Source organism: Dipteris shenzhenensis, chromosome 12 (assembly GCF_047967505.1).
Source record: "Dipteris shenzhenensis isolate YYH24624 ecotype China chromosome 12, Dip_SZ_1.0, whole genome shotgun sequence".
Taxonomy (NCBI): Eukaryota; Viridiplantae; Streptophyta; class Polypodiopsida; order Gleicheniales; family Dipteridaceae; genus Dipteris; species Dipteris shenzhenensis.
In genome coordinates, this window is record NC_141607.1 from 50,412,312 (window position 1) to 50,435,917 (window position 23,606).

Sequence of the window (23,606 nt, forward strand, 5' to 3'; positions counted from 1 at the left end):
ACTTGCATGTAGCCTAGTTGGCAGTGTGCCAACTCTATCTGAAGCCGTCTAGCCATTAGGCCACACATGGCCCCCATTTGGTGTCCAAACTAGGACCTATCAGATAACCGAGCTACTCAAATGACTTCTCCTCATATGGGGGGCTTACAAGTAGAGTTAGCTAGTTCCCGTGTAGTTTCACAAGAGTGGAGCATTGATATCTAACAGTTAGGCCTACAAACAAGAACCATTAGGCATGTCTGACCGATCGCTGAGAAACTTGTAAATTAAATATCCATGAAAAGGTAGATCTTTCCAAGTCTCTTAGTAGAATAGTATCTACCAGAATAATATCCAACAAAGGGCAGTGGCCTCTACAATAATAACAATTCTAACGATTACTCGTATTGTGACCAAGCATAGCCATGATATGCCTAGCCATTCTTCTTCTTGTGTGGTAAGAATGAAGTAAAATAAGCTGTTACTATAGCTATTCCATGTTTATCATTTCCTTCCAAACAGTATTAGAACATAATCTATAATCACCCAAGGGGAGGAATATGTGTCAACCTATATATCTTGGACCCACAAGGTAACATGTATGATAAATGGTCTCTCAAAAAAGAAACACAGTCTAGTGATTATATAGATTCACATAAAGTCGAAGTAGTTGTACAAATAGTAATGAAGATGGCCATCACCAAGCCCAAACTTGCACAGTTAATAGGTAAAGAGCTCAAGGGCTGACCTCCCTCTTGGTAAGAATAATATGCACGGTGCATTTCCCTGATAGAGTGACCCAACTTTAAATGAATAAGAGACAATATCAACCTGGCAGGGCCTACAAAAAGCATCTCATGATGGTTGTTTGAGTGTACAAGGGTAATGAATCAAAACGAATCGTCTAGACTCCACACGATGTAAAGAAATTGAATGATGTAGTAGTAGAGTGGTAGAACTGCACTATGTTTTTGCAAATATATCGCCATACAACATACAAGTATCTCCAAGGGAAAAGCTCTGTTTATAGTGTGGGTATTATGACCCGATATGGCAAATTTAGGTGGATACATAGCCTAAGAATGAGACATCTCAACAATAGAAGCGGAATGGAAGAAGGTGAGAGAGAGGGAGAGCCACACAAGTATTAGTGGGTGCAAAACACCCTAATCTTATGTCATCCATATATATATGTGTTCGAGTATTGTACATAACTAGGGTAAAGGCACAATGGCCTTTAACCCCTACAACCTCCCACTTAAAGGCCAATGTGCCTTTAAGGGAGAACAACCAATCAACATACTATCCAATGCCCATCAATACATGACAATACTCAAACCATTGACTAGGTAGACTCTTCGTCAACATATCTGCAGGGTTATCATCTATATAAACCTTAACAAGCTCTATGCACTTGTCCTCAAGTACCTCCCCGATAAAATGGTACTTGACCTCAATGTGTTTGGTCTTTGCATGAAAGACCCGATTCCATGGTAGCTGAATAGCACTCATGGAATCACTATTCAATGTCGGTACACCTGTATGAATCTCCAAATCTCCCACTAGCTGATCAAGCCATATAGCGTCCTTGCAACCCTCTATGGCTACAAAACATACTCAGCCTCTGTGGTAGACAAAGCAACACACTTTTGTGCATGAGACATCCACGACACTACACCACTTACAAAGGTGAACACATAACCAAAAGTGGATCTCCTACTATCCACATGCCTTGCATAGTCTGAATCTGTGTACCCAAGTACATGTATCTCTCCTCTGCCAAAGCAGACACACATCTCCTTGGTACCCTTCATGTACCTCATGATGCACTTAACTACCTCCCAATGTCTGTTTCTTGGATTAGGCATATACCGGCTAACAACTCCCACTCCAAATGCAATGTCCAGTCTAGTAGCTACTATAGCATACATAAGACTCCCAACCACTGATGAATAAGGAACCTTGGCCATCATGGCCCTCTCCTCATCTGATTTGGGACTATCTTCCTAGATCAGCTTCACATATGGAAGAAATGGAGTACTTACTGCCTTCCCTCCCTCCATATTGAAACATTGCAACACTTTTGTAACATACTCCTTTTATGAAAGCCAAAGGAGTTTCCTACTCTAGTCATGCGTGATGTGAATACCAAGAATATGACCTGAAGGTCCCAAATCCTTCATGTCAAAGGCCTCATGAAACTTGGCCTTCAATGCATCTAGCTCATAAGTGTTCTTGCTAGCCAATAGCATATCATCCACATAAAGTTCAAGGAGTATCAGGCTATTATCCTAAGCCCTTTTAGTGTAGATGTAGTGATCAATCTCACTTCTTCTAAAACTCTGGGACTGAATGAAAGCATCAAACTTCTAATATCATTCTCTAGGCACTTGCTTAAGGCCATAGAGACTCTTTTTTAGCTTGCATACCAAATGTTCTTTGCCCTTTTCTTCAAAGCCTTCCAGTTGTACCATGTAAATTTCCTCATGCAGATCCCCATGCAAGAAAGTTGTCTTGACATCCATTTGCATGAGCTCCATATCCTTTGCTGCCACAAGTCCAAGTACACATCTAAGTGTGGTCATCTTCACAATTGGAGAGAAGATCTCATCAAAGTTCACGCCCTTCTCTTGCTTGAACCCTTTAGCAACCAAATGTGCCTTGTACTTAGACCTTCATCTTGTCGACCCATTTACATGGCAATGCTTTCTTTCCATGTGGCAAAGAAACCAAGTCCCAAGTATTATTCTTCATGAGTGAATTCATCTTTGATTGCATAGCATACTCCCACTTGCATTGATCCTTGTGCATCATAGCCTCTTTGTAGCAAGAAGGCTCCCCGCAATCAGTAAGCATCACATAGTCTGCCCGTGGAACAAATCTCTTAGGCGGTCCAGACTTTCTAGTTGATCTTCTTAAGGTCATTTTAGCTTGGTGTTCCACTTGCATATCAGCGACATCTAGCTCATCATTTTTGCCAATAGATGATCCATCATCTACCCTCCATTGTGTACCTGTGGGAGTACTTGGTGGCACCATTTCTTGCACATTTGGTGCATGGACTGCTTGTTGTCTATCAACATATGCGGGCAGATTCACATCCTTGAAAGTGATTCTCCTCATTTCCACATCCCTTATGGGTATCTTATGCATCTTCTTCTCATTAAAGACCTAATCATGGCCACGTATGATCTTCTTTGCTTCTGGATCCCAGAGACGATAGCCCATCTCTCCACTTTCACCACCATAACCCAAAAAGATGCATTTCCTAGACTTAGGATCTAGCTTCTTCCAAAGCTCTTTTGGCACATGTGCACCTCACATCCAAATATACGCAAATGAGAGTAAGAGGGATTCTTGCCACTCCATACCTCTTCAAGAATACCACCATCGAAACTCTTACTAGGTGATCTATTGATCACATGTAATGAAATCTTCATTGCCTCAGCCCAAAAATCATCAGAAAGATTTGCATTGGAAAGCATACATTGCAACCTTTCCTGAATGGTGCAGTTTGTATTTTCTGCAACTCGATTTTGCTTTGGAGTATGAGGAGATGTGAGCTCCCTCTTGATCCCACGTGTATCATAGAAATGCTGAAAGTCATGAGAGATATACTCTCCACCATTATCAATATGTAGGCACTTAAGCGTTCTACCTGGCTGATTTTCAGCCAAAGCCAGCCATTTCTGAAATACCTGGAACACATCGCTCTTCTGAGCTATAGCATAAGCCCACACTTTCCTAATTGCATCATCAATGAATGTAACATAGTATTCGACCCCACCCAATGACACATATGAATGAACCAGATCAAGCTTTTCAAGCTCTTTCTTTCCCCTTCTTTTATGGGCTGATTTAGTCTACTTCCCATAGAGACAATGCTCACCAAATTCAAAGTCAGAAAAAGTCAAATGCGATACATAACCCAAACGACATAAGAGTTTCATTCCATTCTGGTTCATGTGCCCCAACCGGAAATGCCACAAAGAAGTACTTGGCTACTCGGTTATTACAACAACATGATCAGACACCCCTGATATATATAAGGGATACAATGTCCCACACTTGGCACCTCTTGCCAAAACGATAGAGCCCTTCTGAATTTTCCAACTCTGAAAGCCAAAGGTAGTTTGAAAACCAGCATCATCTAGTTGAGCCGCTGAAATGAGACTCTTGGTCAGCTTAGGCACATGTCTCACATTTTTCAAAACAAATGCAGACCCATTTGCAAAAGAAAAATGTATGTCACATGCTCCCACTATGTCACATGCATAGTTATTTCCAAAATGCACACAACCTGTCTTTCCACTATTGTAAGTGGAGAACCATTCCCTATGGGGAGTAACATGGAATGAAGCACCAGAATGCAAATTTCAATCATGTGAATATGCATCATCTGAAGTGGTAAGCACGTCTGCAAGTGACTAGACATGAAGAGAATGTCATTGTCACTATTATCAGTGAGTGACTGCATTGATCTCCTTGATCTTCATTTTTCCTTTGTCCTTCCTTGGACTCTCTTCTTTCTTATTTGCACCCCAATTTGCATTCTTTTCCTTATCCTTTTGCTCTCTTTCTAGCTTGTAGAAATTCTTTTTCATGTGGCCCTTCTTGCCACAATGGTAACACTCAATGTTCCATGCCTTGGATTTGCTACAAGACTTCCCTCTTTCTTGGAACTTCCCCCTGAACTGTGACTTGCCCCTTTGCACATTTAAGGATGCATCCTGCTTGTTGCCATCCATAGACTTCATTCTTATCTCCTCGGCCAACAAGCTACCCGCAACATTATCAAACTTCAGTACTCCACCAGGTGCATAGTTATTGACAACTGTACGAAAACGGTAATGAGCGCTAATGAAAATAGAACCTGAGATGCCTCAAAACATGGGTGTTACTACATAATCGGACTCATCAAGAAAATCTACAAATATCTCTCTTTTGCTAGAACTCCAAAATCCCAACCAATGAATAGGAAATGAGGAGTCAACCCTTGCACCTGACTTGTAATTAAGAAATCAAAGGTTTGAACCTTTGAATGGATTTTTGATAGAGAAATAGACGAGTCGGCATCTCAAAGAAACAAAACTTCTCCAAATCTCCACGGAATCATGCAAGAGCTAACAAGGAGGGGTTTTTGGGCCTCCGGAATGCAATGGAATAGACAGTTTTGGAAACCATGGTCCCAATCACTGGGTCCAACACATGGATCAAAAAACATTTTTACAAACCGATCTATTTGTAAACACCACCGGATTATAAATAATGAGCAACATAGAAGTTTTAGGACCTTCTGAGTCCACCAGAATTGACAGATTTATGAATGGTTGCTTCAAACTTGAGTTCCAACACATGGGCAGAAAAACGTTCAAGCAAAGATAATGAGTCAGAAATCCAATGAAATGATCCCAAACTCAAGAATGAAGGAGTTTTTGAACTCCCGAAGTGCAATGGACACCAAAAGCAAGCAATGTTTGACTCTACGAGTCATTCTGGACTCTCAGCCTTGTCAAAAGAAACAGGGGAATCATAAAAAAATGTTAGACTCTCAATCTCGCAAAAGAAACAGGGGAATCATCAAAAACCATCTTTTTTGCTCCAAAACCACTCAAAGAACTTTTCAAAGGTTTCTGCGAGGTCTCTATACACCAGGATGCAAATAAAGTCACCCAATGGAGCTTCTCCCTCCTCCCACAGTGCTGTAACAGCAGACTTCAGGCTCCAACCATAGACTCGAGCTCAGCTAGAACACCCATGCTCTAATAATACCAGTTGCGAGATCTCAAAAATGGAAGCGGAATGGAAGAAGGTGAGAGAGAGGGAGAGCTAGATGAGAGAGCCACATAAGTTTTGGTGGGTGCAGAATACCCTAATCTTCTATGTCATCCATATATATATGTGTTTGAGTATTGTACATAACCGGGGTTAAGGCACAGTGGCCTTTAACCCCCACAGAGCACACACTATGGCACTAGCTTTGCAAAGAGGCTATAGATATAACATGTTATTCAAGCAACAAAATCGTTAGAGCAGAGCAGCATGATCACACATAGTGCAGGTATCCCAGTGAATTGATGCTTGCAAAGGCGAGCCCCTTACAACTGCAGAACAGTCGCCAATCTTCATAACAAGGTCCACGGACCAGTTTCTGAAGGCCAAGGCCCCGACTGGAGGCCTTCATTGAGGAACCCCGGTAGACCAACCTAAGAACCAGTATCGTGTAGAGTATTCGCTTCCAAAACTGCGAGCTAGAAGTGGACAAGCTTCCTCATTGCCCAGAGTTCTCAATGATATCCTAGAGCATCACCTCCATATCGAAGGTCTTCACCTTCATGTACAAGTGCCTCAATAATGTGTTTGCTTCTAAAACATTATGAAGAATCTTTATAGTATTATCAATCGCACAGAATAAAAGAGCTCCAAAAATACAATAGTAATCAATGATTTGTGGTGTCAACAAGCTTTTTCTGATGATGGAGTGGGCTTCCAGCATGAAGCTATTACTTCACATCGACTTGTACCTCTTTTTGGAATCTGTAGAGCATAACAACCAACCCATGGAACTACTTCTGAGATTTCTTGTGGCAAAATTCTTATGGTAATTTTGAGGAGTAAATCACTTATACAAGAAGCTGAAGAATGTTTGCATTGATAAGGAAAACTAGTAAAATTATTCCTCTGTAATTACTTGGAGACACTGATTAACTAGGATTTCCCATTCAGTTCATGCTATTAAATGTGCAAAAGTGTATGAAGATGCATATGAAAAGTTGCCATCCTTGGGATAATCATACGTAAACTTATGAATAAACAAAGTAGGATGGCCCCAATGAGTTTAATTCCTGTATTAATAAGTCTCATGTGTTGCAAGGCACGATTAACCTAAGCGAAGGGCATTAATCAAAGGGAGCGTCTGGTCGATTAACATAAGCTTTGTTGTGGGAAGCCTCTCGAAGGAGATTAACATTGTTGTGGGAAATCTCTCATCAGTGACTTGCCCTCCTTTATATTTCCCTGTCTCATCCAGCTGCCTGGATCTCACCCAGCTCCCTTCCCCTCTCTCTCTCACCTAGCTACCGCCTCTCACCCGGCTCCCTCTCTCTCACGTAGTTGCCAACTCTCACTTGGCTCCCTCTCTTTCAACTACCTAAATTAATTAATTAAGCACCAACTTATGTTAATAATGCAAACAACTAATATGAGAGGTGGAGCGACGGAGAGGGAGAGAGAGTGGGAGAGGCGCAGGGAGGTTTAAGTGCTAGGAATTTTCTACAAAAAATTAGGAACCTGTTGCATTTAAATCTAAGCACAGATCACTAGTAGATTGGAAGTTAGGAATTTAAGAAGTAGAGAGAGCTAGTAGTAAATGGACAAAATCAAGAAAATATACCATAGGCAGAATTTCTTGTTCATATTCTTGGATATCATGGCCCATAAACTTATACAAGTAGACACATGGTCTACCTGAATTAATGCGTAATGCTAGGTTATGTGTGTATGTAAAGCTACCACGTGGCTACTTCTGTGTATCAGACCTCAAGCTAATTAGACTGAATTGAACCAACTTAAGTGATTGATTTGTGCTCAATTTTTAACTTGGTAGTCTTGATAGGCCCTAAGAGCCTAAAGGGTCCACCATGCTTGAAGGGCTTAGTCCACTTTTGCTGAGGTAACTTTTGGAGGCCATTGGTACAAGGCAATGCTCTCCACGGATGCATCAATCCTCTTTCCATTGTTTGCTCAATTCGTGGGCCTTGGTCCATTAGTCATGTGATCCCCCAAGCCATAGGTGGATACATAGATGCAAAAGCATATGAAAAATTTCCATGTGTGGGATAATTGTGTGCAACTTACAAATGAATGCGAAAAATCAAGAAAATACATCCTAGATTGATTTCTCAAAAAGACTCTACCTCTCACACACATGACAATCTATGAGGGGCATACCACTTAGGATAACTAGCTCATGTGGGTGAACGCAAAAATCCCATGAGTTGTTGTTGCTCCATGGCAAGCCTTGTTAAGGTGTGAAAGGGTTTTGCAAACCAAATTAAGGTAGGATTCACAAATGTCTGCACATCCTTCGGACGTTGTTGCCTTTGGGCACTATTTGCTTTACACAGTGTTTGATGAACTGGGAACATTGTTTCTTGAGCTAGTAAAGGATTCTTTGTTCAATGGCCCACTTTTTTAGATGTCCACACCTTGGGCAGCATGGGAAGATTGCCCATTAAATTCTCTAGTGACAACAAAAGGAATGGCCTATTAAAGATTGCCATGTGGAAGTACGGTCATATTCCAGAGCCATGGGCGATTGTTTGTGAATCCTACCTAAGGTTGTTTACAGATTGAATTGTGCTTGTCACTAGGCGGCCATTGTAAGAATGGGAAAGCGGGTGGCCAACCCATTACACCACAGAATGCCTAGATTGCAAACCTTGCTTCCTACGTGGATGGCCTAGGAAGAGTCCTTAGGTTGGGAGAACATAAGCTATTTCAGCATCTCTCGAGCAATGCGGGCAGCCCATTACACACCGAGCGCCCAATGAATGAACAATGTGCCGGAAGCATGGTCCTCCAACAAAATTAGAAAACTGCTCACATCTCTCAAAAGAGGAGGGAGAGGAGAGGGAGAGAGGGGCTGAGTGGGCAGGACAGAGGGGAGGAAACTCTACGTTGCTAAGGGTAAAATCACGGTAGGAAGTGGCAAGTTTGTGTGGTTGCTATGGAGTGGGAAATTGTTAGCACGTGTTAACAATTCATATAGCAATTGTTTTGTGGCGGTCTGTAAAGAGCCTCAATTGAGTTGGAGTAGATTTTGCCCTGCCCATCTCGTGTTTCACAACAATCCCCACTATAATGGCATCGGCAGCGAGGACCTCCTGCGCTCGCAAACTTTGCATGCTTTCCGAGACCCACATCGTTGTTTCGCGCTCAATTCGCCCACCCCAAATTCAAATCTCACAGCATTCTGCTCTTCTCAGGCGTTCCTTTCGCTTCTCCAGGTTCATCTTGCTCTCCCTTTGCCCATTCGTTTCTTTCTTTTGAATAGAGTCGTAGCTCTATTCACTACTAACTAATTTCTTTGGCAGTTTGCCTGTGCTTGCTTGCGCTGTCGGATCTCTGTTCCCGATTCCTACGGCTATGTTTGCTTCACACCTGGCTCAACGTTGGATTACTGGGTCTTGTGGCTCGTCCCGCATCATAGGTTTGTCTGGTGACTGGAACTTTGATTTTGGGGAAAGTGAATCTATGCCAGTCGGCACGATGCATTGACATCATTCTTGATAGGTTGAAAAGGAGAAATCTTGTGTCTTTGAATGGGTATCGTAGCTTGCAGTATTAAGCGCTGCCACCTGTTTTCATCGTTTGTTGCATTCAAATCGAGGCTTACATGGGAAGCAATCATTCTTTCGGAAAATGAGTGTATGGGTGAGTTTAACCTGGTGAACATTTACTTGTGTAATCTACACTCGTGCAAAACCCGTGGCTTGCCATGGACAAAAGCCATGAGAATGACAACGGAATGACAGTCACAAAAGTGACAAAATTCCAGGACTCAGGGCTATTCAAGAACAGCAGCTTGCCAAACATATCGCTCGACAGGACGTCTCGACTCCTTGCAGTGAACATACTTTTTGGATGAAACTGCAATGCAAGAATTTTTCTAGCAACATATGGGTATTGATCCAACGTCAAGAACACACGTTGCTTAGGGATTAGATCCTGCAGAAGCTTGTAGGCCTGCAAAAGTAGAAACAAAACAAATAAGGTGTAGGAAGAAGAGCACCCGTTAACCTACCTTTACGAAGAATTCAAAGCCCTTACCTGCTCCTTTGTATTTACATGCCTACTCAGAAATGTCATTTGCTCCACTGAGTTCATTGGAAACCTCGTGCAGCAGTATAGGAACACTATTGTCCTTTTTGCTGAATTCTGTTTGACAAACTCTGCCACAGAACTTGTCAAACAAGCGTTTATGGAAACACAATACCATAAACACCGATCTGCTTTCAGCACATTCCACTTCCTCATATTCCTAATCTACTGAAATACAAATAACATGATCTAGCTGATTTGGACAAAGGGTTCAACACAGTATCACAAATAAAGTCTTCTGATTTGGACAAAGGGTTCAACACAGTATCACAAATATAGTCTTCTAGGCAGTGATTGAGCTTCTCCCTGCTCTTGCTGTGCGCCCCGCTCTCCGCCATCGCCAAGCCCCCCCACCACACCTCTGTCTCCTTGTGCCCACGCCCTCTCGTGCTCCTCCATCAGGCCCCTGGCCTCTTCTGTGGTTGCGCATGGGCTTTGCTGCTGTGTGCAGAACCGTAGGGATCCTCGACCTCCTTTGCGGACCCTCCTCGCGGGTTCGTGGTCCCCTGCCCCCCCCCCCCCCCCGGCCCGCCCCCACCGCCTGGATTGTGGGCTGGGACAGCAGAGTGCAGCTGCTCCACAGCAGCTGACACTTGGGGCTTCCCCCCGGGTGTGGTGAGGCAGGGTGCAGCACATTGCTACCCATGGACTTCCTTTTCGAGGACATAATGAGGAGCAGCCAGCCCGCAGGTTGGTTTTCTTCCAGGAAGCAGCCCCTCCTCCTCTTGCCTTCGAACCTTGACCTGCGAACCTTGACCTGCCCCTTCCTTTCAAGGTGTTTGTGCTTCAGTTCGTGGAGCTTTCACCCCCCCTTTTTTTGGGACTGTTTTTGGTGGTTTCCTTGATCATCGAAGAGCATAATGGTTCTTATGGAGAGGCAAATGCACATCTCCCTCTTTGAAAGACAAATATCTCCTATGCTCATCCGCATACTTCTTCTGTTTGGCTTGGGCATCCTGTATATTCTTTTTAGCCAATTGCAAAAGGGCATCCATCTTCTCCAAGTCATTCCGTGCTTGCTGATTTTTCACAGCCATGTCTGCAATTGAAGAAAGCATTCCCACCTTGCATCCGTACATTGCCTCGAATGGGCCCATGCCAATAGAGAGATGGTTGGTACTATTGTAGAAAATTTCAGGAAGTGCCAGCCACTTATCCTAAGACTTCTGAGTATCATGACAAAAGTGCCTCAAGTATTCCTCCCCCCATTTGTTCACACTGACAATTTCCTGAGGAAAACCATGATGCTTAAAGACATGCTCAATGAATTGCCAAGCAACTTGTAAAGCTGAATACCGTCTTCATGGGTATGAAATGGACCTCTTTTGTCATTTTATCCACCACAACAAAGATGATGTCCCATCCTTGCTCTGTAGAAGGGCTATGTGTGTCCATTTGCCTTCTGGAATGGGTAATGGCTGCAAGCTGCAAGAGACCTGTGGGTAATTTGCTGTCAACTTTATTTTGTTGGCAAGGCAAGCATTCAGCCATGTATTTAACCACATTCCGCCACATGCCTTCCAAGATAAAGCTCTGTTTGATTATCTCATATGTCTTAGTGAGACCTGCATGTCTAGCCATGGGAGAGGAGTGCATTTCTTGCAAAACCAGCTGTCTATATTTTGAGTCTAGCACTAAATAATTCCTGTCCTTGCACCACAACAGCCCATTGTGCAACTTGAATTCCCGATGACCCTGGCTACAAGGCTGTTGCAAATCTGACAATATGGGAGCTGCATCAGAATTCTGCATATACTCTTCTTGAATGCCATGAATCCATTCCTGATATACGGTAGAGATAGTAGACAAATGGCAAGTCCACATCCTGCACAAGGCATCTGCAATCGCATGTTCCTTCCCGTTTTTGTACTCAATGTCAAAATCATAGGATTGAACTGCAGCCAACCACCTCTCTTGCTTATGTGACAAATTTGAGTGTCCTATGATCCGTTTTCACTGTAATTTTGCTCCCGTATAGATAGTTGTGCCATTTCTTGAAAGCATGCAACATAGCCACATAAATAGAAGCAGTAGGTTCTGTGGCTGAAGGCCACGCATGACGGAAATGCCAAGAAAGAGAAAGTCCTCTTAACACATCTTTGATTTTTCCTAAACACGACTCTGCCAGCCGGTTTCCTAAACACGACTTTGCTAGCCGGTTTGCGCGACGTTAGCTAGCAAAGGGCTATCTCCTATATAGGTGGCATAAACATGGTAAGTTGAGTTCCTTGGCATCAAACTTCCTACTTTCAAAGGCTATTACCCCATGTTCTTGCCCCAAAACAGCCCCTTATCCCTCCACAATGAAAGGACCTGAAAAATCAAGGCATACAAAGACAAGTGCATGAGTGAGAAACTTTCAGGTCTTCGAAGCTGTGTTGTGCTTCTTTTGACCACATAACAGCATCCTTCTTGAAGAGGTGAGTAAGAGGAGCTGCCCTCTTGGCAAATTTGCGAATAAAGCGCATGTAGAAAGAAGCAAGGCCTAAAAATCCTCTCAATTGAGTGGGGTTTTGTGGCCAATCTTTAATGCATTTCACCTTTGCGGGATCCACCCTAATGAGGCAAGTGATTCTCGGGTTGAGTTGCAAGGGCACAGATGGATTAGGATTTCGAATTAGGTTTTTTGCTATTTTAGGCATATTGCACTTGAGCCTATATAAGAAGCCCAGGGGTTTAGTTTTTAGTAATGCAAGCTAGAGCGATTCTAATTCTTCCTTGCTAGTCTGGATCTTTGATCATGTCGAGGATGCGCTTCTACTTCCTAGCATAGCCCAAGGCCCAGCAACAATTCCAAGGCGCTCAGGGGCCACTTGGTGGTATGGGACGCTAGACTGGTTGGGAACTGGTTGAGAGATGTGCTAGCAGCTCAGCTCGTGGCTCGGAGGGGACGTCCCAATTTCCCGACTGTTTTGTCGCGGATGTCATGGAGAGATGCATGCACAAGATCCATGGTCATATGGTACCCAAAAGGGCCCAATAATAATCATGTGCTAGTGGGGGCAGTTGGGCAGCATGCGAGTTCCCCAAACCTGCCACCTATCCAAGGGAGTCATCATCGCCCACAAAGATGAGCATTGGGGGGTGGGAGAGGACATTTCCATTAGGCTTATATACTACAGATCATATTAGTTGTTTTTGCATATGGGAGTAATTGAACCCTCCTTTTGTGCATTGTCAGCCAGAGCTTGCTTGAGGGCCAAGTGAGAGTTATTCCTAACAGATCACATACACATAACTGACACACAGCGGAAGACTTAGGTTATGATAACTACTACTTTATTAACTGTGGCTTTGGAAATCTGAAGGGGCCCCTCACTTAATGGTTCTGCATACATCCTCTCTGTCCTCATGGAGAGGCTGAATCTGGCTGAGGGTAAAGGATATGGCTGTCTGTAGATGGCTACGTCTGGCTGTAGAAGATGGAATCGGCTATATCTTGTTGTGGTGGGCTGAGGCTCTTGAGGGGGCTGCTGCTGCTGAGGATGAAGACTGAGCTGCTGGTGAGGTGGACATAGGTGAGGGGATGCTTTTCGTAGGCCCCAAACTCTCCCAGACTGACCCGACTTGCTGACAGTGCCAACTGGGTCGGTGGGGGCCTGGTTGGCTGACTAGACTGGCTCCTGCTGATGGGCTGTATCTGTGGCTGCACTGATGTGGCAGCCATGGCAGCCCTGGGTGGCTACCCACATTGCTGTGGGCTGGTGTTGCTGATGTGGCAGGCCTGTGTAGCTGTCCATATATCCTGTGGACTTGCTGCGGCCCTCTTTGGCAACCCTTGTGTCTGCCCTAGGGTCAGACAGATGGCCATGGCCCATGGCATGAACAGCCAGGTCTTTCTCATAACCTCAAGGCTCTTTGCCGTGTTGTGGTGGTTATGGTTGACAGCTTTCCTTGTTATGCATACGATTCTTTAATTTTCGAGATATGTCTCTTTCCCTTCAATCTTTTATACTGGTTTGCTTTTTTGCAGCCTGGGGTGACTCTAGTCTTGATTTGAGGTTAAAAATATGGGAAGATATAGCTTCTCAGGAGGAATTTCATTTTGAACTCATGACCATGTAGAAGAGAACATGTTTTCTTTAACCACCTGGAACACACCATCTTAGAGACCGTTTGAAAATAGAAATATTTTAAATTGTTATGAACTGTTTCCTATCAATAATTGTTTATTTGATTTATGCTCAGATGATGATGGTCCCTAGTGCAGTGTAGCACTTGGGGCCTCTTGGTAGGCTATACCATATTGCTGGTAATGCACTTTCTGCTCTTCCCAGATGACTTTGATGGCACCTGATGCTGTGGTGCTTCAGGCTCCTTGATCAAGTTATGAAGCTGGAAGCTGTGCTGATCTTTAGATTCAGACTTCATGTATATTTCAATCTTGGGCATTGGTTTTCCCTATGCGACTCTGGTTTGATTGGAAACAGCCACAGGGGGCCAGTGGACTTCATCAGAGCTCAGCATGCACTAAAAAAGAGAGGAGATTAAAAAAATACATAGAAGTTTGTTTGATTTTGACTATTGACAGAAAATTTTGATAGCAATCTTCAGTCATGACAGAATTTCTTGTGGATTTAGCCTATGCTAGCTTTTAAAAATTAGTCTGTTGCAATTTTGTCTGCTTTTGCTTGCAATTTTGTTGGGGCTCAAAGGAGCAGTACAGTAACTTCAATGCTTGGGTGAAGCAGAACTACCATGTTATGGCAAATAAGTAACTGTAAAGAAAATTTGTGACACCAGTCTTCATTTTCAAGTCTCAGCAAGTTGGGTGAACAGGCTTTTTGCCTTGGGACACTTGAGGTTTCGCATGCCCATTGCATTTGCATGTGCAAACTATATTCTGCAAGCATTAAGAGCACAAAAGAAATTGTGAACAAAGATTAAGTATGGAGAACATAACGTCAAACGTCCCTATTTGCTGGTTTAGGTTGCTGCACAAAGCATTTCGTGCAGGTATATATTCTAGTGGTATGTGCTCACATTTCGGTATGCTTAGAGATTCCAGATTTATGGGCATGAATCAGATTAGGATGAAAAATCCCATGTAGGGATAGCCTTGTGTATGTGTGGGGTGTGTGTGTGTGTGTGTGTGTGTGAGAGAGAGAGAGAGAGAGAGAGAGGTCTTCAAAAAGCCTCACTGGACTATGAAACAAGGTACAATCAAAGAAAGTGACTCATATGGGCTGAGGCAAAGGGCTCGCTAGGACCCTTGCTGAGTGCTATACTAAGAAACTCTAGAAGTAACCAAAACTTATAACTCTCTCTGCCGGTTGGTCTTTGTGATCTCTATATCCGGTGGGCCCGGTGGTGCATATTTCACCTTAACTTTGATGGTCTTCTTTGATTAGCACTGAGATAGACTGGACCTCCATCGTGCGTGCTCTGGTCAACCTTTGCATCATGCTTGGTCTTTGTGTCTCTGGCTCTACTCCTCCCTGTTGATCCACTAATTGCCCTCACATCATCTAGCTCTACTCCACTTTGTCTTGGGGCTGACTCAAAAATACAGAAATTTGTGACATGTCGTCGTGTCCGGTCAATCTCTGTCTCTTGTGGCATTCATAATAGACTAGGTAAGTCCATAGGAAATGCTCCTTTGTCCCCATCTCTTGCAATGTGCATAGCTATTCGTTGCTCCCTAGGTGTGCCTGTGGCTCTCCTTGCCTTGATCCTCAATTGGTGGGACGAGGCTTGCATTTGCCCAATGGCGATCCTCATTGCATGTGAGACTCGTCTGTCCTCTAGGTACTGGGGTTTGATAATCACTCCATCCTTTGATACTTCAAGGAGTGATCATGTTAGAATTGGACCTTGGTGGAAAACTTTTGGTTCCCCTCCCAAGTCCAAGACATATAGAGCAAGAATAGGTCTAACCAAATGATATGGTTGATCTCATCTTGAGGGATTAGGGGAGATGGGACACCCAAATTGTACTGAAGGGGGGGAGTTGATCCATCAGAGCATCCCAACTAGTGAACCATCTGGATATATGTGCATACCAGGCCATGCTAACCTCTATATCTGCTAGTCGTTTGGATGACTCAAGTGAGAATCTCGATAGTCTCTAGCTAGGCAAGGCCCCAACCTTGTAGAGTTTGAAAGAAAGCATTTGAAGTGGTGTTTGGTGATTTTGCCCGTACTATCATATGAGGGATCGAGACCTTGCTTTGAATCATCTATGATACCGTAATCACTTGTAGTCTGTCAAATTTTCCCAAATTAGCCATTGAGAGATCTTTTGTCTAGAAGGATGTTGCATACAGGGTTGTTGGTCTTGAAAGATGTTTGGAAGCATTTCGTCCTTAGTTGGGCTAGAGTCCCTTGATCTTGCGTGAATCATCGTGAACACTGGGCCTGTAAAGATTGCCCCTATGTAATTGTAGGATTGCACGATCTCCACTGGTGTCCCTTGGTAAGTGAAGTTGTGTCTATAAAGTATTTCCCATGAGGTGTAGAAAATCATGACTGTGGTCTTACCAAGGTTGACTGTAAAGTCTCTCTTCCTATAGAACACCTCTAAGGTCTATACGCGTCTCTATAAACTTGCTACGAAAGAGGATATGAGGACTATCTCATCTGCATATAACAATATTTGTGTCATTAAGTCAAAAAGTAGCGATCCTTACCTCATAGGCGATCAGTGAAGGTTGTGATCTCAACAATGTAGAGCCTAAAAGTGTCAGTGAGGGGGGAGCTCTGGTTCACTCTGATCATGCTCTCAATCTAGTTTGATGGACCACCTAGGGTGCATACTCTCCCTTTGACTAACCCATATAGACGCATCATTGTCTAGTTCATGACTCTTGGGATTTGCATCTCTTGAGTCTCCTAATCATGCGAGATTGTGGATGTGTGTGTGTGTGTGTGTGTGTGTGTGAGAGAGAGAGAGAGAGAGAGAGAGAGAGAGAGAGAGAGGAGTCATGGGATTCGCATCTCTTGAAGTCTCCTAATCATGTGAGATTGTGGGTGGGTGGATGTGTGTGTGTGTGTGTGTGTGTGTGTGTGAGAGAGAGAGAGAGAGAGAGAGAGAGAGAGAGAGATTTTCTTTGTGTGTTCAAATGACCAAAGAGGTACATGGGATGAGTCTTCGAAGGGCAAGTCTATATATTGTTGTTGAAAGGACGGATGTTGATGTGTGATCATTCATAAACTTGACCATGGGATGAAAGCTAAGAAATTTGAGCTGGCATTGTGGGGCTTGAATGCTAATTAGAGCAAAAACTAAAGTAAAAAGCTAGAAAATGATTTGGTAACAAAGAAAGTCTCGAAAGGACAAAATAATACATGTGATTAGTCTCCAAAGGGAGAGCCTATGTATTGCTCCTTGGTATAAGCTAATCGATTGGTTCTAGACAGGGATTGGGAAGAGTGGGCGGGATTGAGCAATGATATAATCTGTTGGCCGATTGGGGTCATATAGCTTAACATGCGCGTAGGTCTTATGGTGTGATTGGCCCTTGCCTAATTAGTGGGATAGGAAGGTTTGGGCCAATTGACTAGACTGTATCCAACGTAGAATGTCAAGCTTGGCCAAATAGGCCTAGTTGGTCCAATAACCCTTTCTTGACTTGGCTTACTATAGTCAACCCACTTCTAGCCTGATGTTCCTTTAAATGGTGGGAAAATTTTGCTACTTTCTCTTAGGCTAATGTCCTCGTAGTTCGGCTCATAGGTATGGGCAATACCCAATTACCACAAATGTTTAATGTGCCTTCCCTATGCTAAAACGAAGACGCAATGTATGAAATTTATGTATATTTCAAAGCTATGGTCATGTATTTGAGACTCTCTAATTATAATGCTATAATGATGTAAACATTTTTCATTACCTTTGATTGAGTATGCGTTCTTCATTATGTTATTCTAACTCGAGAGAAGATGGGGTAGAGTCCCCATTATGTTGCTTTGACACAAGAGAAGATGGAGTACTCTACGGCTTTTGGTGCTTTTGCTATTTAAACATGGTTAGGTAATCCTTGAGAGTCGAGTTGTATGTATTAAGACGTTAAGGTTGTCACTTCCCAATTGAACAACTTGGGAGAACCCTTTTACATATCCTCATAGTTGGGCAAGACATAGGAGTACTCCATTTTCACCTCTTGGGAGAACGGAACAAAATCTTCGGTCGGATGAACCTTGGGTTAGGGGTAATAATGGCCAAGATTTATTCGTCATCTCTTTCGATACACATTAATGAGCATGTTGAGAGCATGAGCATGCAAGTGATTGGGTAGGTAGGTTTTAGATAAGAGTGGTCTATATGAGATCTCATCTTTATGCTTAGAGCCATTTTCATAGAACTTGGGATGAGTTCTGAGGCATGGAGGTGCATGAAGGTATTCATTTAAGAAGGTCACATCAAAGAGCTTGGGTCGTCTCTAGTTAGGTTGGATCCCCAACTTATCTGATGCTGGCAAATGATGTTAATTGGGAAGTCGTTTAGGTTCCATCCACCTCAAGTTTTCATATCCGAGTAGTTGTTCTGAAAGTTCTTGATGGGGTTACTTGGAAGTGGGATTACATCATAATCATCTCCATCATTGTTATCCAGCATGGGAGTGCGTTAGGATCATCTGGATCTTGATATTCAAAAGGAAAGATCATGTCCATTGTTGTTGAGGGAATCTCAATTTGTGTCGAAGGTGATGATGGTGCATGGAGAGAATCTGGAGACATGGGGGAACAATATGGAAGGGTGTTATTAGTGGGAGGGATATATCAGGGAAGGGGGGGAAGAACTAGGCAGATGGATTGAGCAACTTGGCAATTCTTGATGGTGGGATTAGCAATAGTAGGTAAGAAATTAGGAGCGAGGGGTTGGAAAGTTTGAGACAGTTGGATGAGTTGGAAGTGGTTAGAGGCATGAGCAAAGAGGCACTAGAGGGAATAGACATTTGACTGGAGCTCGGGAAAGGTTAAGAGAGTGGTAGCAGCAAGGGGGAGTACGAGATTGACATACTGAGTGGTATAGAGGATGGTTAACATCCAAAACATAGCTCATATATTGTTGCTTTGTGGACTTCTAAAAGGCAGTGCCACTGACTTGATCATCACATGACTCTTAAACTTGGGTCTTGCACATGGATGTTATATGGGGAGTTATATTTTTGTATGAGACAAAATGGACACACACATGGGCTGTCAAAATAGATGAGTTGTATCATTGGTGTGACATAATGGTTCCCCCATTGATGAGGTTGCCTCTTTTGTGGACACACTAGGAGGTTGAGGACCGACCTATTTTGCTATATGTCAATGATGTATTGTTGATCTTAGACACAACATAGAGCCTACCTGTGCATTTTATGACTTTGTAGATTTTTGTGAGAGTAGAGACATGAAGGTTAAAAATAACACAAATGATGCTGGGAGACTTTCACGACTACCGGGGAACCTGTTAGATAGTCAAATATTACGTATACTTAGGGTGCATTTTTAGAAGCCCTAAGTTTAACATGAAACTAGCAACATCGGCATGCTTGACTAGAAGGCATGCCTCATTTTTGAGGTTGGAAAAATAGTGTTTTCAAGATCATTTATAACACATAAACATGTAATAACTCCTCTTTGAGTCCCTAATTTAACCAGCAGCCCTATGTGTAGGTGCTTTTTGGATAGTGCACCTCAAAGGGGAAGAGTGGATTGGTTTTGGGATGCTACCCATCATAGTGCTATCTTGCATGATCCAAGGAAAGGGAAATACTCCACAAAACATTATCCTAATAGCATTATAGCAGCAAGTCCCCTCCATATAGATGCATCATTCCATATCATTAACTTCTCAACAATATCAGATAGCTCTTGAGGTCCCTCTCATCATCTATGTAGCTTGCAGTTGAGGAGGAAATGGTTTTGATTATAGGGCGTGTCTATTGATTATTTACTGCCATATTAATGCCACGAGATGCCTCCTTCCATTTTGAAACAACAAGATACTAATTTTATCATTTAACGTGATCTATCACATGCATAGTCCATAGGAAATGGGTATCCTTCTCATAGCTACATGTGACCAAGAAGGCCACCTACGGGGAGCATTTCCTCCACCTCATATGTCTCTCTCTCTCTCTCTCTCTCTCTCTCTCTCTTTGAAAAAAGAAAATAAAGAAAGCTTATTACCGTCTTCGAAAGATGAAAGTGTAGAATACGAGATACAATAAGAAAAAATACGAAGAAGTGGAGCCACTAGAAGTAGGCATCTACACCCAAAATGAGTATGTCTCTCCCCTCTATCTTTCTCTCTCTCTCTCGCGCACTGCCGTGGCAGTGCGCCCCTCTCTCTCGCACTCCCTCCCACTCTCAGCTAAGTGTCCAATGCATCTAGGTGCTTGAGAACCTTGCCCATTTATGTTTTAGCTTATGGTTCTCCCATTGGAGGTTCTCAATTTGTTCTTGTAGACCCGATTTCTACTTATTTTCACCCTGCTTGGTTTAGACCTTGATTGGCGATGCCTTTGTGGAAGAAGCCACGGCTTGTCCAAAAGACTAGATCTTTGTTTTGGTCAAACTAAGTGAAAAAGTCAATGTTGTTTTGTCAACAACACAACCTTTTCTTCCATCAAGTTCTATTGATGAAAAATGAAATTCCATCAGATGTCAAACTTGCCATTTTGAGATTTGAGTTTGAGTTGCAAGAGTCAACTTCTAAGATTTGAGTTTTCATGGGTGGTGAGCAATGCAAACAAACTTTAAAATGGACTCTATTGGACACTTGAGCTTCAAGTTATGCAGACAAATTGCAAAATGGGATCTATTTTTAAATGCACGTGGCATAGTATATTTTTTGGAGGTGAACTCCCCGAGTTCAATCCACGTCAAAATTTGCAAGCACAAGGATATTATTCTCGTTAAGTCCTATCCAAACTATCATGCCCAGATTCAACACACACATATATGCTAGAAGCACCTCCTTGCATATCTTTAGCACTCATTGTTAACCCCATGAGTGCCACGTCTCGATACAGGATTTGCTAGTAATAGAGAGTTGGAGAAGATAGGTGAAAACATGCCTTGGTGCTGAATGGGCCCATGATCTTTTGCACAGAGAAAGAGAGAGAGAGAGAGAGAGAGAGAGAGAGAGATGGACTTTATATAAGACCAAATTGTTGACTTTGGTATTTATTGTGTATTGTAACCAGAAATACAAGCTCTCTCATTCTCTCCATTGTTGTTGAGTTGAGTCTTCTTGCTTCTCCATTGTGTGTTGCCTTGTGATTGGCACTTACCCCCTTTCACTCTTGCTATGTTCGATTATTTGATGGTTATAGAATAGATCATTAAGATTCTTAGAAGTTTTTTTGAATCTCAAACACCTTGTATTGAATTTGCATTGATGATAATGATGTGATAAAAGTAACATCTTGATACTAAGTTAGAAAGTTCAATGTTGATTTCAATAAATGGTTGCTAGTTGCTCAATGCTAAGTTAGAGAGTTCAAGGTTGATTTCAAATGATGGTTGCTAGTTGCTCGATGCTAAGTTAAGGTTGATTTCAAATGAGGGATGGTATATGGTCGACACTTCGTGCTTCATTTTGAGCTTTTGAGGCCAGTATGATCCATGGCATGTGGTTAGTAATAAAGTAGAATAGATTTCTAAGTATAGAGCACATTGCATGACCTATTAGGATGCTCAATCCTAACCACATAAATTGGCTAGATCTAAATTGGCAGTTTTATTATAGTTGCATGAAATTAAAGATATTTGTCAGGAGTTATTTTGATGGCTTGATTGCTGAGCTTCGTCTTCTTCCTGGTTGGGTGTTTTCCCTCATCATCCTCCTTGTTTGGATTGCCTTGGCTGCTAGAGAAGTCGACTTCTATTTCTTCTGCTCCTTAGAGCGTCAGCGTGAAGCTATCTCTATTAGGAGGGGTCATTCTCTCCCTATCTAATTATAGTACTTGGACTTCTTGCCCCTTTCACCTCTACCCTAGTTCTAGTTTCTTTGATGGCTCTAGATTCATTGTTGATTCCGATTTCTTTGTTGTTGTTGTGCAGCCTCTCTTGCATTTTCCCCAATACCGCTGATTGGGTTTGCACCTGTCTCGCTAGAGGCTATTGCACTCTTTGAGATTAATTCATGCATACATTAGAATTGTACCAGCACACTTTGTTTTGGTGATTCTTCTAACAAATCTCACATTGCATTCGTGGTCAATTCTTCATTATGCCCAAACTTTGTAGCTTATGTTCCCTCCTTTTCCCCCTTATTAGCCTCTTTCTTGAACTTCTTTGATGTTTTCTTCTTCTTCTTCCCTTTCTTCTTTTTATTATCATTGTCCAAATCATTGTCGTATGCATCATTACTAGAATTGAACTCTTATCGAATTCGCTCTGTATGTTTTTCAGACTGGTATTGGAATCATTGTACGAATTTGTGCCTTCTCTTCTTTCCTTTGGTGGTAAAAATTCTTCGTTCAGCTCTTTTTTGCTGATTCTATTAGGGAATTGAATCCATTCACCCCTGTTGGAAACTCTAAGGGTTCTTTTGATCTTAGGTTTTAGCCCCTTACAAAAGTACTCCACCAACGTCTTGTTGATTGGTCTTTTCTTGCATCCAATCTTGCATTCAAATTGGAACTATTGAGTGTAGTCTGATTGATAGTTTCTTCTACCTCATCTCCCACAGTTTCTTTTGAACATCATCAAGAATATTCTCCTTCATGAATCATGCCACGAATGATGTCTTCAATTCATCTTAATTACAGAAATACCCAATACTGTATGGGGTGAACCAACTCAGTGTCTTTTCGGCAATGAGTTTCCACAAATGCTCTAGCTTCTCTAAATCTCCAAATAGGGTGTCAAAACTACTTGCCCTTCAATGGGTTTTAAACTGGGTCACGTGAGCATCAAGATCTTTCTTCTCTTTATAGGGTCTTTACCCCAAAATTTGGTGAGCCTTCACTTCAACCTTGGTACCTATGGATGCATTGCCATGACTAGTGGTGTTCTTGGTGGAGTTTGTGGTAGTGTTGGTTGTGGTGTAATATTTGGTGTTAATTTTGGCTTCACATTTGGTGTTACTTTGGTGTCAAATTTGGCATTTATTCATTGAATGCCTTGGTAGTGCACCAAACCACTCTAGCTCTTGGACAATCGCTTCTCTTGGGATATTTGGCATATGATTCGTCGTCTTCTAATGGACTTTCTAGTAGGCATGATGTCTTCATTTTCCCACTTGATGTGTTCATCGAATAGATGATCTTTTGGCTCTACACATCCACTTGGAGGTCAAATTGTAACGTGTTTGGCCTACCATTGAGCCAAGGCAATAGTTCCAAAAACTTCCCTAAAACCTGGATCTGCTACCAAGCTGGCCTTTGAGACTTGTCATAGCTCTTTCATTCTGGCATTTGGGGTAGCCATTTGAATTACTACTTCCACCTCTGGCGGGTCTTTGCATTGGAGTCTGGCATCTATTGATTGGTCAACATCACTTTGTTGCCAAGGACGTTCCAATCTGTGCCATGCTTGAAGTCTTGTGCTGTAGGTTTGGCCACCTTGGGCATCATTTTTTGACATGAAACATTTTGCATTTGATTTTCCATACCCCTAATCTCAAGAAGATCAAATCTAATTAAAGATATCCGAAAAGGGTACCTGATTCCACCATTGTCCAAGTAACTCACCTCAGTCCAAAATCACTCAGTTGGGACGATCTAAACTCTAAATGGGAATAAAACTTGGATGTTTCTTGATCAAAAAAATGCTGCTCTAGTAGAATGAAAAGACATCTTCTC

The 23,606-nt window shown here is 42.5% G+C and overlaps 1 protein-coding gene and 1 long non-coding RNA gene across 3 annotated transcripts; one reads left to right on the forward strand and one right to left on the reverse strand.

Moving 5' to 3' along the window:
• Positions 1-8,653: 8,653 nt before the first annotated feature.
• LOC147896348 (uncharacterized) lies at positions 8,654-14,437 on the forward strand. 2 transcript variants are annotated; one of them, XR_015541914.1, is made up of 3 exons: positions 8,654-8,987; positions 9,075-9,190; positions 14,139-14,437. It is a non-coding gene; the product is annotated as an uncharacterized LOC147896348 (long non-coding RNA). The 2 variants fall into 2 exon arrangements; XR_015541915.1 differs by having other exon boundaries at positions 8,659-8,987; positions 14,050-14,437.
• LOC147896349 (uncharacterized) lies at positions 9,368-10,260 on the reverse strand. The gene is made up of 3 exons (XM_087382790.1): positions 10,221-10,260; positions 9,811-9,932; positions 9,368-9,726 (listed from the first exon to the last, which is right to left on the reverse strand). Exons 1-3 carry the CDS (start codon positions 10,258-10,260, stop codon positions 9,421-9,423), a joined length of 468 nt encoding a protein of 155 aa, XP_087238916.1. The 3' UTR covers positions 9,368-9,420.
• Positions 14,438-23,606: the final 9,169 nt, after the last annotated feature.

Coding starts and splice junctions, on each gene's coding strand:
- LOC147896349 (XM_087382790.1), bottom strand. CDS start 10,260: ATGGAGGAGCACGAGAGGGCGTGGGCACAAGGAGACAGAG. Junction 9,933..10,220: donor GTGGGCACAAGGAGACAGAG/GTGTGGTGGGGG, acceptor GTTCTGTGGCAG/AGTTTGTCAAACAGAATTCA. Junction 9,727..9,810: donor ATGTAAATACAAAGGAGCAG/GTAAGGGCTTTG, acceptor CTACTTTTGCAG/GCCTACAAGCTTCTGCAGGA.